This window comes from Prionailurus viverrinus, unplaced genomic scaffold (genome assembly GCF_022837055.1).
Source record: "Prionailurus viverrinus isolate Anna unplaced genomic scaffold, UM_Priviv_1.0 scaffold_73, whole genome shotgun sequence".
NCBI classification, from domain to species: domain Eukaryota; kingdom Metazoa; phylum Chordata; class Mammalia; order Carnivora; family Felidae; genus Prionailurus; species Prionailurus viverrinus.
The window spans coordinates 37,238-60,548 of record NW_025927635.1 but is presented as its reverse complement, the minus strand read 5'-3'; the positions used below and the strand labels follow the sequence as shown (position 1 = coordinate 60,548).

General features: G+C 46.6%; 1 protein-coding gene across 1 annotated transcript; it reads right to left on the bottom strand.

The window, feature by feature from the left end:
- Positions 1–329: 329 nt before the first annotated feature.
- LOC125159871 (uncharacterized) lies at positions 330–22,077 on the bottom strand. Its single transcript, XM_047848529.1, has 19 exons — positions 22,069–22,077; positions 21,571–21,595; positions 19,337–19,398; positions 18,846–18,870; positions 18,190–18,251; positions 17,702–17,726; positions 16,978–17,039; positions 15,060–15,084; positions 14,370–14,431; positions 13,880–13,904; positions 13,217–13,278; positions 11,554–11,578; positions 10,841–10,902; positions 10,354–10,378; positions 9,703–9,764; positions 9,213–9,243; positions 6,072–6,143; positions 839–961; positions 330–451 (listed from the first exon to the last, which is right to left on the bottom strand). The coding sequence occupies exons 3-17, from the start codon at positions 19,358–19,360 to the stop codon at positions 6,097–6,099; spliced, it is 624 nt and encodes a 207-aa protein (XP_047704485.1). The 5' UTR covers positions 19,361–19,398; positions 21,571–21,595; positions 22,069–22,077; the 3' UTR covers positions 330–451; positions 839–961; positions 6,072–6,096.
- Between the last annotated feature and the right edge of the window lie 1,234 nt (positions 22,078–23,311).

Below are 23,311 nucleotides of genomic sequence, written 5' to 3'. Positions count from 1 at the left end.
TTGCTTACATCGTGTTTGATCAGTTCGTAAGCTGTCGCTACTTCCTGGAGTTTCTTTTGAGGAGAATTCCTCCGTTTCGTCATTTTGGATAGTCCCTGGAGTGGCGCGGAACTGCAGGGCTCTTCCTCTGTGCTGTCTGGAGTAACTTGAGTTGGTGGGCGGGGCCGCAGTCAGACCTGATGTCTGCCCCCAGCCCACCGCTGAGGCCACAGTCAGACTGGCCTGTACCTTATCTCCCCCTCTCCCAGGAGCAGGACTCACTGTGGAGTGGTGTGGCCTCTGTCTGGGCTACTTGCACACTGCCAGGCTTGTGGTGCTGCTTCGATGGGATCTGGCGTATTAGCCGGGGTGGGTCTGCAAGGTGCACAGGGGCGGGAGGTGCAGGCTCAGCTCGCTTTGCCTTCGGTGGTCCGCTTTGGAGGGGCCTAGTGGCAACGGGAGGGAGGCAGACCTGTCGGAGGGATGGATCCGCATAAGCACAGCATTGGGTGTTTGCGGGTGCAAGCAAGTTCCGTGACGGGAACTGGCTCCCTTTGGGATTTTGGCTGGGGGGTGGGCGAGGGAGATGGCGCTTCGGGCGCCTTTGTTCCCCGCCAAGCTGAGCTCTGTTGTCCGGGGCTCAACAACTCTCCCTCCCGCTCTCCGAGCATAGCAATTGACTTATAACATTCCAGATGTTAAGTCCCACTGGCTGTCAGAACACACTCCATCCGGCCCCTCCGCTTTTGCAAGCCAGACTCAGGGGCTCCTCCTTGCCGGGTGTGCTGGCTGCCCCTCCACCGCTCTGGCTCCCTCCCGCCAATACGTGTAGCGCGCACCGCCTCTCCACCCTTCCTACCCTCTTCCGTGGGCCTCTCGTCTATGCTTGGCTCCGGAGAGTCTGTTCTGCTAGGCTTCTGGTGGTTATTGGGGTAAATTAGGCAGATGTGGGTGGAATCTAAGCGATCAGCAACCAATCCTTCTGAAATACAAGCAATTATCAGGGAATACTATGAAAAATTATAGGCCAACAAACGGGACAACCCGGAAGAAATGGACAAATTCCTCAGCACCCACACACTTCCAAAACTCAAACAGGAAGAAATAGAAAACTTGAACAGACCCATAACCAGCGAAGAAATTGGATCAGTTATCAAAAATCTCCCAACAAATAAGAGTCCAGGACCAGATGGCTTCCCTTGGGGAATTCTATCAGCCATTTAAAGCAGAGATAATATCTATCCTTCTCAAGCTGTCCCAAAATATAGAAAGGGGAAGGAAAGCTTCCAGACTCATTCTATGAAGCCAGCATCACTTTGATTCCCAAACCAGACAGAGACGCAGCAAACAAAGAGAACTACAGGCCAATATCCCTGATGCATATGGATGCAAGAATTCTCAACAGGATACTAGCAAATCGAATTCAACAGCGTACAAAAAGAATTATTCACCATGATCAAGTGGGATTCGTTCCTGGGCTGCAGGGCTGGTTCAACATTTGCAAATGAATCAATGGGATACATCACATTAATAAAAGAAAAGATACGAACCATATGGTCCTGTCAATCGACGCAGAAAAAGCATTTGACAAGACCAGCATGCTTTCTTAATAAAGAAAAACCTTGAGAAAGTTGGGACAGAAGGAACATACTTAAACATCCTAAAAGCTATTTATGAAAAGCTGACAGCTAATATCATCCTCGATGGGGAAAAACTGAGAGCTTTCCCCCTGAGATCGGGAACACCACAGGGATGTCCACTCTCACCACTGTCGTTTAACATAGTGTTGGAAGTGCTAGCATCAGCAATCAGACAACAAAAGGAAATCAATGGCATCCAAATTGGCAAAGATGAAGTCAAGCTTTCACTTTTTGCAGATGACATGATATTCTACATGGAAAACCCAACAGACTCCACCAAAAGCCTGCTAGAACTGACACATGAATTCAGCCAAGTCGCAGGATAGAAAATTAATGTACAGAAATCAGTTGCATTGTTATACACTAATAATGAAGCAACAGAAAGACAAATAAAGTGACTGATTTCTTTCACAATGGCACCAAGAATCATAAAATTCCTAGGAATTAACCTAACCAAAGATGTCAAAGATCTGTATGCTGAAAACTATAGAATGCTTATGAAGGAAATTGAAGACGATACAAAGAAATGGAAAAACATTCCATGCTGATGGATTGGAAGAATAAAGTTGTTAAAATGTCAATACTACCCAAAGCAATCTACATATTCAAAGCAATTCCAATCAAAATTGCACCAGCATTCTTCTCCAAGCTAGAACAAGCAATCCTAAAATTTGTATGGAACCACAAAAGACCCCGAATAGCCAAAGTAATATTGAAGAAGAACACCGAAGCGGGAGGCATCACAATCCCAGACTTTAGCCTCTACTACAAAACTGTAATCATCAAGACAGTATGGTATTGGCACGAAAACAGACACATAGACCGATGGAATAGGATAGAGACTCCAGAATTGGACCCACAAATGTATGGCCAACTCATCTTTGACAAAGCAGGAAAGAATATCCAATGGAAAAAAGACAGTCTCTTTAACAAATGGTGCTGGGAGAACTGGACAGCGACATGCAGAAGAATGAAACTAGAGAACTGTCTTACACCATTCACAAAAATAAACTCAGAATGGATAAAGGACCTGAATGTGAGACAGGAAACCGTCAACACCCTAGAGGAGTAAGCAGGAAAAAACCGCTCTGAAGTCAGCTGCAGCAATTTCTTCCTTGACACATCTCCAAAGGCAAGGGAATTAAAAGCACAAATGAACTATTGGGGCCTCATCAAGATGAAAAGCTTCTACACTGCAAAGGAAACAGTCAACAAAACTAAAAGGCAACCGATGGAATAGGAAAAGATATTTGCAAATGACATATCAGACAAAGGGCTAGTTTCCAAAATCCATACAGAACTCCCCAAACTCCACACCCAACAAACACATTCTCCAGCGAAGAAGTGGGCAGAAGACGTGAATAGACACTTTTCCAAAGAAGACATCCAGATGGCCAACAGGCACATGAAAAGATACTCAATGCCACCACTCCTCATCAGGGAAATACAAATCAAAACCACACTGAGATACCACCTCACGACAGTCAGAGTGGCTAAAGTGAACACATCCAGAGACCTCTATAGAATGCTGGACAGGATGCGGGGAAATGGGAATCCTCTTGCACTGTTGGTGGGAATGCACACTGGTGCAGCCACTCTGGAAAACAGTGTGGAGGTTCCTCAAAAACGTAAAGATAGATCTACCCTATGACCCAGGAAGAACACTGCTAGGAATTACCCAAGGGATACAGGAGTGCTGATGCATAGGGGCACTTGTACCCCGATGTTTCTAGCAGCACTTTCAACAATAGCCAAATTATGGAAAGAGCCTAAATGTCCATCAACTGGTGAATGGATAAAGAAACTGTGGTTTATATACACAGTGGAATACTACTTGGCAATGAGAAAGAATGAAATATGACCTTTTGTAGCAACGTGGATGGAACTGGAGAGTGTTACGCTAAGTGAAATAAGTTATCCAGAGAAAGACAGATACCATATGTTTTACTCTTATGTGGATCCTGAGAAACTTAACAGAAGACTATGGGGGAGGGGAAGGAAAAAAAAGTTAGAGAGGGAGGGAGTCAAACCATAAGAGACCCTTTAAAACTGAGGATAAACTGAGAGTTGATGGAGGGTGGGAGGGAGGGGAAAGTGGGTGATGGGCTTTGAGGAGGGCACCTTTCGGGATGAGCACTGGGTGTTGTATGGAAACCAATTTGACAATGAATTTCATCTTTAAAAAAGAAAAGACTCCACCAAACAACTGCTAGAACCGTTACATGAATTCAGCAAAGTCACAGGATATGAAACCAATGTACAGAAATCAATTGCATTCTATACACCAATAATGAAGCAGAAGGAAGAGAAATTAAGGAATCTGTCCCATTAACAATTGCATCCCAAACCATAAGATACATAGGAAGAAATGTATCCAAGGAGGTAAAAGATCTGTACGCTAAAAAGTATTGAGAGCTGATGAAGAAATTGAAGAAGACACAAAGAATTGGAATGGCATTCCACGCTCATGGATTGGAAGAAAAAATACTGTTCAAACGTTGATACTCCCCAAAGCAATCTACAGCCTCAATGCAGTCCCTATCAAGTAACATTAGCATTCTCCACAGAGCTAGAACAAACAATTCTAAAATATGTATGGAACCAGAGAAGACCCCGAATAGTTCAAGTGATGTTGAAAAAGAAAACCAAACATGGAAGCATCACAATTCCAGACCTCAAGCTATGTTACAATGCTATAATCACTAAGAGAGTATGGTACTGGCACGAACACAGAGACATACATGAATGGAACAGAATAGAGAACCCAGAAATGGACTCACAAGTGTATAGCCAAGTCATCTTTGACAAAAGAGGAAAGAATATCCAATGGAAAAAGACAGTCTCTTCAGCAAATGGTATTGGGAAAACAGGATAGTGACATGCAGAAGAATGCAATGGGACCGCTTACCTACTATACACAAAAATGAACTCAAAATGGATGAAAGAGCTACATGTGAGACAGAAAACCATCACAATCCTAGAGGAGAAAACAGGCAACAACCTCTTGACCTCAGCCACAGCAACATCTTGATAGACATGTTTCAGGAGAGAAAGGAAACAAAAGCCAACAACAAAAACAAAACAAACAAACAAAAACAAAACTGTTGGGACCTCATCAAGATGAAAAAAAGCTTCTGCACGGCAACGGAAACAACCAACAAAACTGGTGGAATCAGAGAAGGTATTTGCAAAGGACATATCAGATTAAAGGGTTAGTTTCCAACATCTGTAAAGAACTAGCAGACTCAACACCCAAAAAACAAGGAATTCAGGGAAGAAATGGTCAAAAGACATGAACAGACGTTTCTCCCAAGAAGACAACCAGATGGCTAACAGACACATGAAAAGAGGCTCAACAGCAGTCATCATCAGGGCAATACAAATCAAAAGCAGAATGAGATACCACCTCACACCGTCAGCATGGCTCAAATTAACAACGCAGGTAACAATAGATGTTGGCGAGGATGCGGAGAAGGGGGAACACTTTTGCCTGTTGGTGGGAATGCAAACTAGTGCAGCCACTCCGGAAAATAGTATGGAGGTCTGCAAAAAAATTACAAAGAGAGCTACCCTACGTCCTAGCAATTGCATGATTAGATATTTATCCAAAGGATACGGGAGTGCTGACTCAAAGGGGCACATGCACCCCAGTGTTTATAATGGCACTGTCAATAATAGCCAAATTATGGAAGGAGCCAAGGTGTCCAGTGACTGATGAATGGATAAGGAATATATAGATATATATATATCTGTCTATATATAGATACCTATTTTTATATCTATATCTATATCTATCTATCTATCTATCTATCTATCTCTCTGCATAGAATAGAATATTATTCCATGATCCAAAAGAATGAAATCTTGCCTTTTGCAACAACGTGGATGCAACTAGAATGTGTTATGGTAAGCAAATTAAGTCAGTCAGAGAAAGACAAATATCATATGATTTCACTCATGTGTGGAATCTAACAAAACAGATGAACATAGGAGAATGGAAGGAAAAATAAGGTAAAAACAGAGATGAAGACAGTCCATAAGTGACTGATTAACTCTTCACACACTGAGGGTTGTTAGAAGGGTGTTGGGTAGAGGGATGTACTAAATAGGTGATGAGCATTAGGGAGGGCACTTGGTGCGGATGACCACTGGGTGTTCTATGGAAGTGATAAGTCACTAAATTCTATTACTGAAACCATTATTACACTATATGTTAACCAACTTGGTTTAAAAAAAAAACTTTAAAAAGATGGTTACAGACAGAGTACATTCAAAGCCCAGAGGGAGAACACATCTATTCTATTAAAAGACGCTACTATTATATTAAAAGAACAAAACAAGGCTTCGCACATCCTTGCTTTGTCTTTCTGATTTCATACCTCCCATTCTAAGTCTACAAAGCAGCAGGTATAAGCCAGCTGTTCCCAGAAACCCTCTCCCATTGATTCCTACCTGAGTGCAGTTCCCTATCTGACGACTATTCATCATCGGTTCCAGAGTCAGACAGGCTCTCCAACACCCAATCTTTAGAGACACAAGCATGAGCAAGCAGGTTATTAGAGACAGGGGCTCCACCATTCCTGCAACTCCCTGTGAGGCCATGCTGGCTCAGCCGGCATCACTTGCCCTTCCTCTGGGTCCTCAGACCTTCCCTGGGCTTGGCAAAGGCAGAGCCCTTCCACAAGGCATTGACCACAGTTGCAAACCTTCAAGCAAGAGAAAGGATCCCCCTTCATCTGGTACTTCCCCAGCTGCAGTGGATCACGATAGCTCTCACCCTCGCAAGAAGGTGCCACCTGCGCAACCTGACATTCCAACTGTTACAGACAGACATAGGGTTTGGCGGGTTCCACGAGCAGACCCTGTGCCCGGCTCAGAGCAGCTGCCCAGAAGAACCCTCTGTGAGGGTGGAAATGTTCTGCGTTGTAAACATGCGTCTCCCGGGCACCAGAAACGTGGCTAGGGCGGCTAATGGCTATGTGGCAAGTGGCTGCTGCCCTGGATAGCACAGCTTTAGGATGTACACATGAGGAAGACGTGACCTCCCAGTCCTGGAGGTTTCTGCAGAGGAGCTTGCTGGCCTGAGCTGACCATTCCTTGGTAGGTTCTCCCTGGGCTCATGCGTATGTGGCAGCCACTGCGTGAGGCCCTGGGGACACTTAGAATGGAAGGTCAACACCCAGGTCTTAGGGGAATCCCAGCAGGGGCACATTATAAACAGAGTGAAGAGCATGACACCCCCACACTCATGCTGGGTGTAATCAGAGCGGCGGGGCAGAGGGGGAGTACCTCACTGTCTTCAGGAGCCCACCCTTCTCATTCTGATCTGGACCAGTGCCTGGGCAGACAGCTAGCATAGTGTGGGGCCCAACAGGCCTGGGTGAGCTGAGGAGGGACCTTTCTGCCCCTAAACTAGTTCCCAGCCCAAGGCTGTGAACAGCAGGCGCTTATTGGGGCCAAACATGGGCTGCCTAGGGCTGAGCCCCTGGGGGACGAGCAATGACAGAGAGGCTGTCGGTGCCCTTGCAGTGACCATCCAGAGCTATGGCTCCTGTGCCTGTGAGTGGAAGGAAGGTCAGAGACAGTATTTGGACCTGTCAGTTCCCATACCTTTCAGACAAACTCTCACACCGATGTCCTCGGGCCAGGAAAGAGCACAGCAAGGACCACCTCCACTCTGGGATCAGCCCCCACCACTTTGCTGAGCTCCCTGTGCACTGGAGCCTGTGCCCCTCTCACCTCCTCTGCAACTAGAATGTTCTACAGCTGCCCTGGTCACATGGGATGAGATCCCTTTTGTATGAATGTGTTTCCAGCCAGACAACCCTTGGCCAATAGTGTGTAGACAAGGACTGGCTGTCAGGTGATGGCCAGAAGCAGGTGAAAAGTGAAAACTGGTCCCTCCTGGCCAGGTGGATCAGGCCTGGAAACGTACTTGTGTCTGGCCTGACCCTGGTTCCATCCCTGCTGGCGTGTCCCAGGTGGGAGAACAGGAGACCTGACTCCATTGTCTGCTCCTCCCCAGTGTCCACCAATGAAAGTGTCTGGTAGGTGGAGAAGAGGCTGGCACAGGAAGGACGCCCCTCTCCCCAGGCTTTTAGGAAGATGTCCATACGGTACCCTCACCCGGCATGCCGGCTCATCCTGCCTCATCCCACCCAGAAGGAGCCCAAATGTCATCCTCGGTGAGGACAAGGCTGGGCCCAGGTGCTGATGCTACACTGATTCAAATAATCCTGCCACCGTGGTGTCCCCTCCCACCCTCACATAGCCTGGATGTCCTTCGTGTCTTCCCTCTGCAACCCCTCAATATTTCCCGCTTAACATCTAGTCCACGACCCTGGACCGTGCTCTCACCCTTTCAGGCTGAAGTATTTGAAGGAGCAAGGATCCTTAGAGCCTGGCTGCTGGTTTCATTCCTGCATTTGACCACACACAGCAGGCATTATCTTCCACACCCCTGGGACACTAAGAGCTTGAGAGAAAGGATTTCTAGAAGCTGGAGGATCCTCTTCTCAGATGCCCTCCAGAACTGGGTGTGGCATATGCCTGCACCAGGGGCCACCTGCCCCAGCCGTCCAGCTAAGAGGGGGAGGATTCCTTCTCAGGCTCCTTGAATCTCCTTTTTAGAAAGGATAGGAGGGGCAGGAAGGCAGTAACCCTGGGGCAGTTATCCCTTTACTGCTGAAGTATGATGGAGCACGGACTCTGTGATCACTCTAGTCTCAGCACTGGCGGGTGCCCCACACAAGGAGGATCAGGAGCAAGGACTGAAATTATTACTGATGACAACCTCAGCCTAGAAATTCAGGGTCTGCCTCAGAAAGTAGAGGCGTGAGAGAAAGTGCTAGGAATTGGGGGTTAAAGGGCCTCGTCTCCCCGTCCAGCCCCCATCCCCACAGCCCGTGCCAACCCCTCCATAATTCATCACTTCCATAAGCTTCCTTTCCTCAGAGTCCAATTAGATACCATTAGGGCTCCTTCTCCTTAATCAGGATCGATCCAAGTGCCCTGAAGGCAATGAAACAGCCTCCTCAGAGTTGAGGTCTACCTTGAACTGAAGTCTTGATTCACAGAATCCTATGGATTCTGAAAACATATTTCCCGTTCAGAATCCTGTGAATGTTTTCCTGGCTATTAATAGGACTTTTTTCAGCCTAAACAAGCTATATTTGGTGTATAATATACTAACTATATTTAAATTGTCCGTATTTATATCCTTTGACATACAGACACACATCATGAAGCTCGGTGATGGGATTTTTCTTATGAATGGCAAAGTTCACACCAGCAACTGTGCTCTTTAGGGACATGTTAATCTAGAGGAACATAAACTTCTCACACAGAGACCACATACAAGCACATACATGCTCACTTCACACACTTGTCAGTTCACAAAGAGACTCACCCAGTCTCCACGCACAGAAACTCACTACCTGAATGCCACACGAGTGCCTGTAAACACATGAACATGGTTTACCCTTCGACAAATCGCTTTGTGACTACGTCTGTGATCCTCCTTTCAATGGAAACCCAAAATCAGAAGCACTCCCCTGACTAAAGACAGCAAATGATTGATTCCTGAATACCTACCATTCTCCATGGTTCCAGAGACCCCAGGAAACTATAGAAAAGAAAACAGCACAAGGGTAAGAAGGTGAGGCACACTGATTGCACCACTCTTTAGATATTGGTGATATTAGGATCCAATAGGGAACACAGTGGTTGAGTCAAAGGCCACAAAAGCAAACGAATAGGATGCCTGTCAGAAGTTATATATTCTGGGGGATGTGTCTCTCAAGTTCACTTAGTATAGAGACTCTAAAATTCTTCACCCAAGCAGGGAAAATTGCTTCTGATAAAATTAATCCTAACACACTATTTATCACCAGGTTTGGCACTGCCACTGGTAAATGTCCCCCTCACCAATAACAGTTGGCAAGAGACAAGCACTCACCACTCTCCCCGCCAAGGAAAGTAACAATATCATCTACCATGTATAATGTCAAATTTACAACAGAAGTTGATTGGAAAGACACTAAGAAAGTAATTGTGTTCCTCAAGGGAAGACAGGCCAGCTCACCTCACCAACAGCCTGGTGCGTCCTTACAGGAAAAGCCCACATCTTTTCCTCCACAGGGACACCTAGAAGGACACAGTACACACATCAGGACATTGTTAGTACTGCTCAAGAAAGCTCAGGGACTTATCCTTGATAGGAACATGGGCAGAGCATACGGCGGATTTCCTTACCTGCATGGACAGAAGGTTACTGCTGAGCCACACTCAGCAATAATCATTGAAATGTGCAGTAGGAGGGGTTTTTTCAGAATGTAGACATTGGTTATTGTGCAGTGTCAGTGGCACATATCTCCTGGGGCAAGACACATCTCTCGCTGTCTCTCCTCCCTCTGTGTCTCTCTCTCTGTCTCTCTAATGAATGTGTGTGTCTCATTCTCTTAGTATGTTTCCCTGTCTCCTTCCCTGTCTCTCAGTTTCTGTCTGACTCAGCAATACACACACACACACAGTGAATACATTGTCTTTGTCACACTGTATACATGGACACAGGTTTTCCCCTGGGCAATCTGTCTTTTCCCCACACCCTCAAGCCTCTGTCCTACAGGGAACCTGGAGTCAGGGTAGCTCTCCAGACTGATGCCAGCAGGAATATCCCAACTTCCTGACCACATAGATTATTTCATCAGCAGGGGACTGATTCCAAAGTACATACCATATTCTGTTTGTCCCGCGGCAACCTGAATGTAGAGAAAAGAAACACCATCAGGGTCAGACCATGATGAACATGCATTGCACTGGTCTTTGGTTCTCCTCTGGACTTTAGGAAACCAGATGCACACAGTGCTTGAGTCAAAGGTCCCCAAAAACAAATGAATAGGATGCCTATCTGAAGTTGTTTTTCCTGGGGATGTGTCTCTGAAGACCATTCAGGGTGCCAACTACAAACTCCTCACCCAAGCAGGAAAAATTGATGCTCAGGAAAGATCCTATGACACTGTTTCTTAGCAGGATTGGCATTGCCACTGGTTAATGTCCTCTGGATCAAGTTACAGTTGGCAAGAGACAACCACTTACCAATCTCCCTACCACGGAATTGAATGCAATCATGTAAAATGTACATAGTCCTATGGCACCGAATATGACTGGAGATACACTAAGTAATCAACTTGTCTTCCATAGGCAAAGACAGGCAAGTTCACCTCAGCAACACCTTGGTGTCTCCTGACAGGAACAGCCCACATAGTTTCCTCCTTAGGGACACCTAGAAGCATACAGAATATATGTCAGTACGCTGTCGGTAATGCTCAAGAATACAACAGGGAGTGATCCTTGGTAAGAAAATGCACCACAGCCTATGGAGGCTTTGGTTGCCTGCATGGACTGAATGTTACTGCTGAGCCACACTCAGCAATAATCCGTATAGTGTGCAGTATGAGGAGTTTTGTTGAGAAACTAGACATTGAGCATTGTGCAGGGTCAGTGACACATATCCCCTGGGGATACACCCCCCCCCAATCTCTCTCTGTCTCTCTCTCTCTGTCTCTCTCTCTGTCTCCCCCCTCTCTCTCTCCCTCTCACTCTCTCCTCTCTCTCTGTCTCATGAAAGCATGTGTCTCTTTCTCTTTATGTGTTTCCCTGTCTCTTTCTCTGTCTTTCAGTTTCTGTCACCCTCAGACCCCCACGCACACACACAGAAACACAACACATAGTGAATACATTGTCTTCCTCACACTGCAAACATGGATATAGGTTGTCCCCTGGGAAATCTATCTTTTCTCCACACCCTCACGCCTCTGTCCTACAGGGAACCTAGAGTCAGGGTAGCTCTCCAGACTGATGCCAGCAGGAATATCCCAACTTCCTGACCACATAGATCATTTCATCAGCAGGGGACTGCTTCCAAAATACATACCATATTTTGTTGCTCCCGCGGCCACCTGATTGTAGAGAAAAGAAACACCATCAGGGTCAGATCATGATGAACTCTCATTGCACTGGGCTTTCACTCTCCTATGGACTTTAGGAACCAGATGGCACACAGTGCTTGAGTCAGAGGTCCCCAGTAGCAAATGAATAGCATGCCCGTCAGAAGTTGTTGTTTCCTGGGGATGTGTCTCTGAAGATCACTGAGGATGCTGACTAAAAAATTCCTCACCCAAGCAGGAAAAATTGCTGCTGACGAAAAAGATCCTTTGACACTGTTTATGACCAGGTTTAGCACTGCCAGTGGTGAATGTCCCCCTGCCAAGGTTACACTTGGCAAGAGGCACCCATACTCCACACTCCACACCCCGGAAAGTAACAATATCATCTAAAAAGTACATTGTCCGATTTACAACAGACGTTGATTGGAAAGACACTAAGAAGTGACTTGTGTTCCTCAGGGAAAGACAGGCAAGCTCACCTCAGCAACATCCTGCTGCCTCCTGACAGGAACGACCCACATCTTTTCCTCCTCAGGGACACCTAGAAGGACACAGAACACACGTCAGTACATTGTTGGTGCTGCTCAAGAAAACTCAGGGACTGTTCCGTGATATGAACATGGGCCAGAGCGTATGGAGGCTTTTGTTACCTGCATGGACTGAAGGTTGCTGCTGAGCCACGCTCAGCAGTATTCCTTGAAGTGTGCAGTTTGAGGAGTTGTTTGAGAATGTAGACATTGATTATTGTGCAGTGTCAGTGGCACATATCTCCTAGGGAAGGGCACACCTCTCGCTGTCTCTCCTCTCTCTCTGTGTCTCTCTCCATCTCTCTAATGAATGTGTGTGTCTCTTTCTCTTGGTGTGTTTCCCTGTCTCCTTCCCTGTCCCTGAGTTTCTGTCTGACTCAAACATACATGCACTCACACACACACACACACACACACACACACACACACAGTGAATACATTGTCTTCCTCACACTGTAAACATGGACGCAGGTTTTCCCCTGGGCAATCTGTCTTTTCCCCACACCCTCAAGCCTCTGTCCTACAGGGAACCTGGAGTCAGGGTAGCTCCCCAGACTGATGCCAGCAGGAATGCCCCATCTTCCTGACCACCTAGATTATTTCATCAGCAGGGGACTGATTCCAAAGTACATACCATATCCTGTTTGTCCCGCGGCAACCTGCATGTAGAGAAAAGAAACACCATCAGGGTCAGACCATGATGAACACGCATTGCACTGGTCTTTGGTTCTCCTCTGGAATTTAGGAAACCAGATGCACACAGTGCTTGAGTCAAAGGTCCCCAAAAACAAATGAATAGGATGCCTGTCTGAAGTTGTTTTTTCCTGGGGATGTGTCTCTGAAGACCATTTAGGGTGCCGACTACAAACTTCCTCACCCAAGCAGGAAAAATTGATGCTCAGGAAAGATCCTATGACACTGTTTCTTAGCAGGATTGGCATTGCCAGTGGTTAATGTCCTCTGGATCAAGTTACAGTTGGCAAGGGACAACCACTCACCAATCTGTCTACCACGGAATTGAATGCTATCATGTAAAATGTACATAGTCCTATGGCACTGAATATGACTGGAGGTACACTAAGTAATCAACGTGTCTTCCATAGGCAAAGACAGGCAAGTTCACCTCAGCAACACCTTGGTGTCTCCTGACAGGAACGGCCCACACATTTTCCTCCTTACAAGCACCTAGAGGCATAAAGAATACATGTCAGTACGTTGTCTGTAATGCTCAAGAATACCGCAGGGAGTGATCCTTGATAAGAAAATGCACCACAGCATATGGAGGCTTTGGTGCCTGCATGGACTGAATGTCACTGCTGACCACACTCAGCTGTATTTCTTGAAGTGTGCACTATGAGGAGCTTTTGGAGAAAGTCGACATTGGCCATTGTGCAGTGTCAGTGGCGCAGATCACCTGGGGAAACTCACATCTCTCTCTCTGTCTCTCTCTCACTTTTTTCAATATGTCTATCTCTTTCTGTATGTGCCTCTGTGTCTCTGTCTGTGAGGCTCTCAAGTAAACACGCACACGCACACACACACACACACGTACACACTCACAGTTGCACTGCATACAGACACATACAGAACAACACCAAGACTCATGCACACAGCATCACTCTGCAATCAAGGAATACATCACACCCCCCCACACACACACTTGGCCTAAGACGTCCCAGGTCTCTGGAATCAGGGTGGCTCTCCAGATTGAACACAATAAGTATGTCCCACCTACATCAACATCTAAATGTTTTCCTCAGCAAGAAACTGTTTCCAGAATACGTACCTTCTTCTCGAGCTCCTATGGCCACCTGAATGTTTGGAAAGAAAACACCATCAGGGTGAGATCACGATATACAGTATTTGCACCACTCTTGAGTTCTCTTCGTGACTTTAGGATACAAGATGGGACACAGTGGTTGAGTCAAAGGCCACACAAGCAAATGAATAAGATGCCTGTATGATGTTGTTTTCCCTGGGGATGTGTCTAAAGAACACTTAAGATGCAGAGTGCAAAATTCTTCCCCCAAGGAGGGAATATTGCTGCGAACAAAAAAGATCCTTTGACACTGTCTCTTACCATGCTTGGCACTGCCAGTGGTCAGTGTCCCCCTGGCCAAGGTTACAGTTGGCAAGAGGCAAGCACTCCCCACTCTCCCCACCAGGGAAAGTAACAATATCATCTAAAATGTACACCATCATATTTAGAACAGAAGTTGATTGGAAAGACACTAAGAAAGCACTTGTATGCCTCAGGGAACGACAGGCAAGCTCACCTCTGCAACAGTCTTTTGCCTCCTTACTGTAACGGACTGCAGCTTTTTCTCCACAGTGACTCCTAAAAGGACACAGAAAACAGGTCAGTACATTGTTGGTGCTGCTCAAGAATAACTCAGGGACTGTTCTGTGAAATGAATATGGGCCAGGCCATACAGAGGTTTTGGTAACCTGCATGGACTGCATGTGACTGCTGAGCCTCACTCAGCAATAATCTTTGAAGTCTGCAGTAGGAGGAGTTTGCTGAGACACTAAACATCAGACATTGTGCAGTGTCAGTGGCACATATCTCCCGGGGAAACACGCATTCTCTCTCTCTCTCTCTTATCTCTCTCTCTCTCTCTCTCTCTCTCTCTCTCTCTCTCTCTCTATCTCTCTCTCGTGTGTCTCATTCTCTTTGTAAGTTTCTCTGTCCCTCAGGTTCTGCCTCTCTCAAACACACTTGTGCGTACACACACACACACACACACACACACACCCCACACACTGATTATATTGTCTTCCTCACACTCTAAAAATGGACATAGGTTTCCCCTGGGAAATCTGTCATTTCTCCACACCCTCAAGCCTCTGTCCTACCAGAACCCTGGCTTCAGGGTAGCTCTCCAGACTGATGCCATCAGGAATGCCCCAGCTTCCTGAACATATAGATTCTTTCATCAGCAGGAGACAGATTCCAAAATACATACCATATTCCATTGCTCTCTTGATGACCTGAATGTAGAGAAAGGAAACAACACCAGGGTGAGATCATGATATAAACTCATAGCACTGCACATTGGTTCTCCCCTTGATTTTAGGAAACCAAATAGCACACAGTGCTTGAGTCAAAGGTCCCCAAATCAAATGAATAGTATGCCTGTAAAAAGTTTTTTTTTCCCCTGGGATGTATGTGCCAAGACCACTTAGGATGGCGACTCTAAAATTCTTCACCCAAGCTGGAAAAGTTGCTGCTGCCAAAAAAGATCCTAGGACACTGTTTGTTACCAGGTTTGCCACTGCCAGTGGTCAATGTCCCCCTGACCAAGGTTTCAGTTGGCAAGAGGCAACCACTCACCACTGTCCCCATCAGGGAAAGTAACAGTATCCTCAAAAATGTAGACTGTCATATGTACAACAGAAGTTGATTGGAAAGCCTCTAAGACAGCACTTGTGTTCCTCAGGGAAAGACAGGCAAGCTCACCTCAGCCACAGCCTGCTGCCTCCTTTCAGGAAGGGGCCGCCGCTCTTCCTCCTTAGGGACACCTAGAAGGACACAGAATACACGTCAGTACCTTGTTGGTCCTCCTCAAGAATAACTCAAGGACTGTTGCTTGATATGAACATGGGCCAGAGCATACGGAGGCTTTGGTTACCTGCATAGACTGAATGTGACTGCTGAGCCACACTCAGCTGTATTCCTTGAAGTGCGCAGTATGAGGAGTCTTTTGAGAATGTAGATACTGGTCATTGTGCAGTGTCAGTGTCACATATTTCCTGGGCAAACCCACATCTCTCTCTCTCTCTCTCTCTCTCTTTTAATGTTACTGTCTCTTTCTGTGTGTGTTTCTGTGTCTCTGTCTCTGAGTCTCTGAAGCAAACACACACACACACACAAACACACAATCACACGACATAGATACACAAACAGAACAACCCCAAGACTCATGCACACAGAATCACTCCGCACTCAAGGAATACATTATCTTTCTCATAGTGTAGAAACATGGACATAGTTTTTCACCTGGGACATTGGTCTTTCCCCCCCATCCTTAGACTAAGTCCTCCCAGGACTCTGGAATCAGGGTAGGTCTCCAGACTGAAGACAACAAGAATGCCCACCTAATCACCATCTAAACATTTTCCTCAGCAAGAAACTGTTTCCAGAATTGGGGCGCCTGGGTGGCGCAGTCGGTTAAGCGTCCGACTTCAGCCAGGTCACGATCTCGCGGTCCGGGAGTTCGAGCCCCGCGTCAGGCTCTGGGATGATGGCTCAGAGCCTGGAGCTCGTTTCCGATTCTGTGTCTCCCTCTCTCTCTGCCCCTCCCCCGTTCATGCTCTGTCTCTCTCTGTCCCAAAAATAAATAAACGTTGAAAAAAAAAAAAGAAAAGAAAGAAACTGTTTCCAGAATACATACCTTTCTCCCGTGCTCCTACGGCCACCTGAATGTTAGGAAGGAAAACACCATCAGGGTGAGATCATGATATACAGTATTTGCACCACTCTTCGGTTCTCTTGGTGACTTTCGGATACAAGATGGGACACAGTGGTTGAGTCAAAGGCCACAAAACCCAATGAATAGGATGCCTGTCAGAAGTTGTTTTTCCCTGGGATGTGTCTCAAGACCGATTAGGATGCCAACTACCAAATTCTTCACCTATGTAGGAAAAATTGCTGCTGACGAAAAATACCCAATAACACTGTTTCTTACCAGGTTTGGCACTGCCAGTGGTAAATATCCCCCTGACCAGGGTTACAGTTTGTAAGAGGCAGCCACTCACCACTCTCCCCACCAGCAAAAGTAACAATATCATCTACCATGTACATTGTCATATTTACAATAGAAGATGATTGGAAGGACACTAAGTACGCACTTGTGTTCCTCAGGGAAAGACAGGCAAGCTCACCTCAGCCACAGCCTTCTGCTTCCTTTCAGGAAGGGCACGCAGCTTTTCTTCCTTAGGGACATCTAAAAGGACACAGAATACACGTCAGTACCTTGTTGATGCTGCTCAAGAATAACTCAGGGACTGTTCCTTGATATGAACATGGGCCAGAGTTGATGGAGGCTTTTGTTACCTGCATGGACTGAGTGTTACTGCTGAGCCACGCTCAGCTGTATTCCTTGAAGTGTGAAGTATGAGGAGTGTTTGGAGAATGTAGACATTGGCCATTGTGCAGTGTCAGTGGCACATATCTCCTGGGGAAGGACACATCTCTTGCTATCTCTCCTCTCTCTCTCTCTCTCTCTCTCTCTCTCTCTCTCTCTCTCTCTCTCAATGTGACTGTCTCGTTTCTGACTCTCTGAAACACACACACACACACACACACACACACACACACACACGCTAACAGTCATGCTACACAGACACATAGAGAACAACCCCAAGACTCATGCACACAAAATCAATCCACACTCAAAGAATACATTATCTTTCTCATAGTGTAGAAACGTGGACATAGTTTTTCACCTGGGACATCGGTCTTCCTCCCCCCCCCCCACCTTAGACTAAGTCCTCTCAGGACTCTGGAATCAGTGTAACTCTCCAGACTGAAGACAACAAGAATTCCTCACCTACATCACCATCTAAACATTTTCCTCAGCAGGAAATTTTTTTCCAGAATACATACCTTTCTCCTGTACTCCTGCGGCAACCTGAATGTTAGGAAAGAAAACACCATCAGGGTAAGATCATGATATACGCTATTTGCACCACTCTTCAGTTCTCTTGGTGACTCAAGGATAGAAGATGGGACACAGTGGTTGAGTCAAAGGTCCCCCAAAGCAAATGAATAGGATGCCTGTCAGAAGTTGTTTTTCCTGGAGATGTGTCTTCCAAGACCACTAGGGTGGCGACTACAAATTTCTTCACCAAGCAGGAAAAATTGCTGCTGAGGAAAAAGATCCTTTGACACTGCTTCTTACCAGGTTTGGCACTGCCAGTGGTAAACGTCCCCCTGACCAAGGTGACAGTTGGCAAGAGGCAACCACTCACCAGTCTCCCCACCAGGGAAATAACCATATCATCTGAAACATACATTGTCACATTTACAATAGAAGTGATTGGAAATATCTAAGAAAGCACATGTGTTCCTCAGGGGAAAACAGGCAAGCTCACCTCAGCAACAGCCTGCTGTCTCCTTTCAGGAAGTTCCTGCAGCGTTTCCTCCTTAGGGACTTCTAGAAGGACACAGAATGCACCTCAGTACCTTGTTGGTGCTGCTCAAGAATAATTCATGGACTGTTGCTTGATATGAACATGGGCCAGAGCATATTGAGTCTTTGGTCACCTGCATGGACTGAATGTTACTGCTGAGCTACCGTCAGCATTATTCCTTGAAATGTGCAATAAGAGGAGTTTTTTGAGAATGTAAACATTCGTCTTGTGCAGTGTCAGTGGCACATGTCTCTTGGGGAAAACACATCTCTCTCCCTCTCACCTCACTCTCTCTCTCTATTATGAGTGTGTCTTGTTCTCTGTGTGTTTCCCTGACTCTCATTTCTGTCTCTCTCAAACACACACACGGGCATACACAAACACACGCACACACACGCACACACACAACACATAGTGAATACATTGTCTTCTCACACTGTAAACATGGGCATAGCTTTTCCCCTGGGAAATCTGTCTTTTCTCTACCTCCTAAAGCCTTGGTCCTACAAGGAACCTAGAGTCAGGGTAGCTCTCCAGAACGAGGCCACCAGGAATGCCCCAGCGTCCTGACCATATAGATTATTTCATCAGCAAGAGACTGATTCCAAAATACATACCACATTCCATTGCTCTTGCCAGGACCTGAATGTAGAGAAAAGGAACACCATCAGGGTGAGACCATGATGTACACTCATAGCACTGCTCTTTGGTTCTCCTCTTGACTTTAGGAAACCAGATGGCACACAGTGCTTGAGTCAAGGGCCCCAAAAGCAAATGAATAGGATGCCTGTCAGAAGTTGTTTTTCCTGTGGATGTGTCTCTCGTGAACACTTTGGATGCCGAGTACAAAATTCTTCACCCAAGTAGGAAAAATTGCTGCTGATGAAAAAGTGCTGATAACACTCTTTCTTACAAGCTTTGGCATGGCCAGTGGTAAATGCCCCCTGACCAATGTTAAAAATGGCAAGAGCCACCCACTCACCATTCTACCCAGCAGGGAAAGTAGCAATACCAACTAAAATGTACATTGTCATATTTACAACAGAAGATGATTGGAAAGACTCTGAGAAAGCACTTGTGTTCCTCAGGGAAAGACAGGTAAAGTCACCTCAGCAAAAGCCTGCTGCCTCATTTGACGAAGGGCCCTCAGCTCTTCCACCTTAGGGACATCTAGAAGGAAACAGGTCACATGTCAGTATCTTCTTGGTGCTGCTCAAGATTACCTCCGGGACTCTTCTTACATGAACATGGGCCAGAGCATATGGAGGCTTTTGTTCCCTGTAGGGACTGAGTATTACTGCTGAGCCACACTCAGCAGTATTCCTTGAAGTGTGCGGTATGCAGAGAGTTTTGAGAATGTAGACGTTGGTCATTTTTCAGTGTCATTGGCACATATCTCATGGGCAAACCCACATCTCTCTCTCTCTCTCTCTCTCTCTCTCTCTCTCTCTCTCTCAATGTATCTGCCTCTTTCTGTATGTGGCTTTGTCTCTGAGTCTCTCAAGAAAAGACACAAACAGACACAACATACACAATCACGATCCTGCGACATACACACACATACAGAACAACCCCCAGAGTCAATACACAAAATTACATCACACACAAGGAATACAGTTGCTTTCTTATACTGTAGAAACATAACCTAGATTGTCACCTAGGACTTCGGTCTTTCCACTAGTCCTCCCAGGACTCTGCATTGTAGATGTTGGTCATTGTCCTGTGTCAGTGGCCTATATCTCTGGGCACACCCACATCTCTCACTCTCTCTCCCTCTCTTCCAATGTGTCTGTCTCTTTCTGTGTGTGGCTCGGTCTCTCTGGCTCTGAGTCTCCTAGGAAAACACACAAACACAAAGAAACATACACACACACACATGCGCATACACACTCACAATCATGACACATACAGACACATACAAAACAACCCCAAGATTCGTGCACACAGAATCACACTGCACAGAAAGAATACATTATCTCTCTCCTCTGTAGAAACATGGACATAGATTTCACCTGGGATGTCATACTTTCTACCCCACACTCAAGCAACATTCCCCCAGGACCCAGATATCCAGGGACTCTCCGGACTGGAGACAACAAGAATATCCCACTTACACCGCCTCCGAAACATTTTTCTCAGCAAGAAAGACTTTGCAAGCCACATATCTTTTTTTCGTGTTCCTCCAGCCACCTGGATGATAGAAAAGAAAACACCATAATGGTGAGATCATGAGGTAAATTGTGCTCCTTCAGGGAAAGACAGGAAAGCTCACCTCAGCACCAGCCTGCTGCCTCCTTTCAGGAAGGGGCCGCCGCTTTTTCACCTTAGCGACACCTAGGAGGACACAGAATACATGTCACTATCTTCTTGGTGCTGCTCAAGAATACCTCCGGGACTGTTCCTTATAGGAACATGGGCGAGAGCGTACGGAGGCTTTTGCCAACTGCATGGACGGAATGTTACTGCTGAGCCACGCTCAGCAGTATTCCTGGAAGTGTGCAGTACGCAGAGATTTTTGAGAATGTAGACTTTGGTCAGTTTTCAGTGTCAGTGGCACATATCTCGTGGGCAAGCCCACGTCTGTCTCTCTCTCTGTCGCTCGCTCTCGCTCTCCCTCTCTTGAAATGTGTCTGTCTCTTTCTCTGTGTGGCTTTTTCTCTGTGTCTCTCAAGAAAACACACACACACGCAGACATACACTGTCACGATCCCGCGACATACACCCACATACAGAACAACCCCCAGACTCAACACACAAAATTACTCCGCACAAAAGATATACAGCATCTTTCTTATACTGTAGAAACATCACCTAGTTTGTCACCTGGGACGTCGGTCTTTCGCCCCCACCCTCGAGCACCAGTCCTCCCAGGACTCTGCATTGTAGATATCGGTCATTGTCGAATGTCAGTGGCCCATATCTCTGGGCAAACCCACATCTCTCTCTCTCCTCTCTCTCTCCCTCTCTTTCACTGTGTCTGTCTCTTCCTGTGTGTGGCTCTGTCTCTCTGTCTCTGAGCCTCTCAAGAAAGCGCACGCACGCACGCACGCACGCACGCATACACACTCACCATCATGCGACATACAGAGATACAGATCAACCCCAAGACTCATGCACACACAGTCACACCGCACAGATGGAATCCCTTGTCTTTCTCATACTACAGAAACATGGACATAGATTTCACCGGGGATGTCGGTCTTTCCCCCCCCACACTCAAGCACCTGTCCCCCCAGGACCCTGATATCCGGGTACTCTCCAGACTGAAGACAGCAAGAATGCCCCACCTACACCTCACCCGAAACATTTTCCTCAGCAAGAAACAGTTTCCAGGACACATACCTTCTTCTCGTGCTCCTACGGCCACCTGAATGTTAGAAAAGAAAACACCATCAGGGTGAGATCATGATGTACAGTATGTGTACCATCCTTCGGTTCGCTAGGTGACTTTGGGATTCAGGATGGGACACAGTGTTTGAGTCAAAGGCCACAAAAGCAAAGATAATATGCCTGTCAGAAGTCGTTTTGCCTGGAGATGTGTCTCTAAAGAACACCGAGGATGCAGACTACAAAATGGTTCCCCCAGAAGGAAAAAGTGCGGCTGCCGAAAAAGATCCTGGGACGCTGTTTACTAGCAGGTTTGGCACTGCCAGTGGAAAATGTCCCCCTGACCAAGGGGACAGTTGGCAAGAAACAACCATGGAAATTGACAACATGTTTCTCCCCACAGGGAAAATAACATTATCACCTCAACGGTACATTGTCACATTTACAACAGATGTTGATTGCAAAGACTCTACGGAAGCACTTGTGTTCCTCAAGGAAAGACAGGAAGCTCACCTCAGCAACAGCCTGGTGACTGGGCACAGGACGGGGCCGCCATCTTTCCTCCTCGGGGACACCTAGAAAGACCACAACACCTGTCAGTACCATGTTGGTGCTGCTCAAGTATACCTCAGGGACTGTTCCTTGATATGAACATGGGCCAGAGCATATTGAGGCTTCGGTGACCTGCATGGACTAAATGTTACTGCTGAGCCGTGCACAGCAGTATTCCTTGAGGTGTGCAGTAGGAGGAGTGTGTGAGAATGTAGACATTAATCATTGTGCAGTGTCAGTGACACCTGTTCTCTGGGCAAACCCACATGTATCTTTCTGTCTCTGTCTCTCTTGCAGTGTGTCTGTCTCATTTTGTGTGGCTTAGTCTGTGTGTCTCCCAAGAAAACACACTCAACACACATTCACAGTCACAATCACGTGACACACAGACACACACACACAGACACACACACACACACACACACACACACACACACACAGAACCACCCCGGGACTCATGCCCACAAAAACACACCCCACTCGAGGAATTCATTATCTTTCTCCTAGTGTAGAAGCATCCCATAGTTTTGTCACCTGGGACGTAGGTCCTTCCCCCCCACTCACAAGCACCAGTCCTCCCTGGCCTCTGGAATTAGGGTAGCTCTCCAGACTGAAGTCAACAACAATGCCCCACCTGCATCACCAGCTAAACATTTTTCTCAGCAAGAGACAGTTTCCGGGATACATACCCGTGTCCTGTGCTCCTTCGGCCACCTGAATGTTAGGAAAGAAAACACCATCAGGGTGAGATCATGACATACACTATTGGCACCACTCTTCAGTTCCCTTTGCGTCTTTACGATACAAGATGGGACTCAGCGGTTGAGTCGAAGGCCACAAAAGCCAATGAATAGGATGCCTGTCAGAAGTTGTTTCTCCTGGGGATGTGTCTCTCAGGACCACTGAGGATGCCTACTACAAAATTCTTCACCCAAGCAGGACAGATGGCTGCTGACGGAAAAGATCCTAGGACACTGTTTGTTACCAGGTTTGGCACTGCCAGTGGTCAATGTCCCCCTGGCCAAGGTGACCGTTGGCAAGAGGCAACCACTCACCACTGTCCCCATCCGGGAAAGCAACAGTATCCTCGAAAATGTAGACTGTCATAGGTACAACAGAGGTGGATTGGAAAGCCTCTAAGAAAGCAATTGTGCTCCTTCAGGGAAAGACAGGAAAGCTCACCTCAGCACCAGCCTGCTGCCTC

Coding starts and splice junctions, on each gene's coding strand:
- LOC125159871 (XM_047848529.1), bottom strand. CDS start 19,360: ATGAGGCAGCAGGCTTTTGCTGAG. Junction 18,252..18,845: donor GGCAAGAGCAATGGAATGTG/GTATGTATTTTG, acceptor GTGTCCTTCTAG/AAGTCCCTAAGGAGGAAACG. Junction 13,279..13,879: donor CATAGGAGCTCGAGAAGAAG/GTACGTATTCTG, acceptor TTATGCCTCTAG/GTGCTTGTAAGGAGGAAAAT.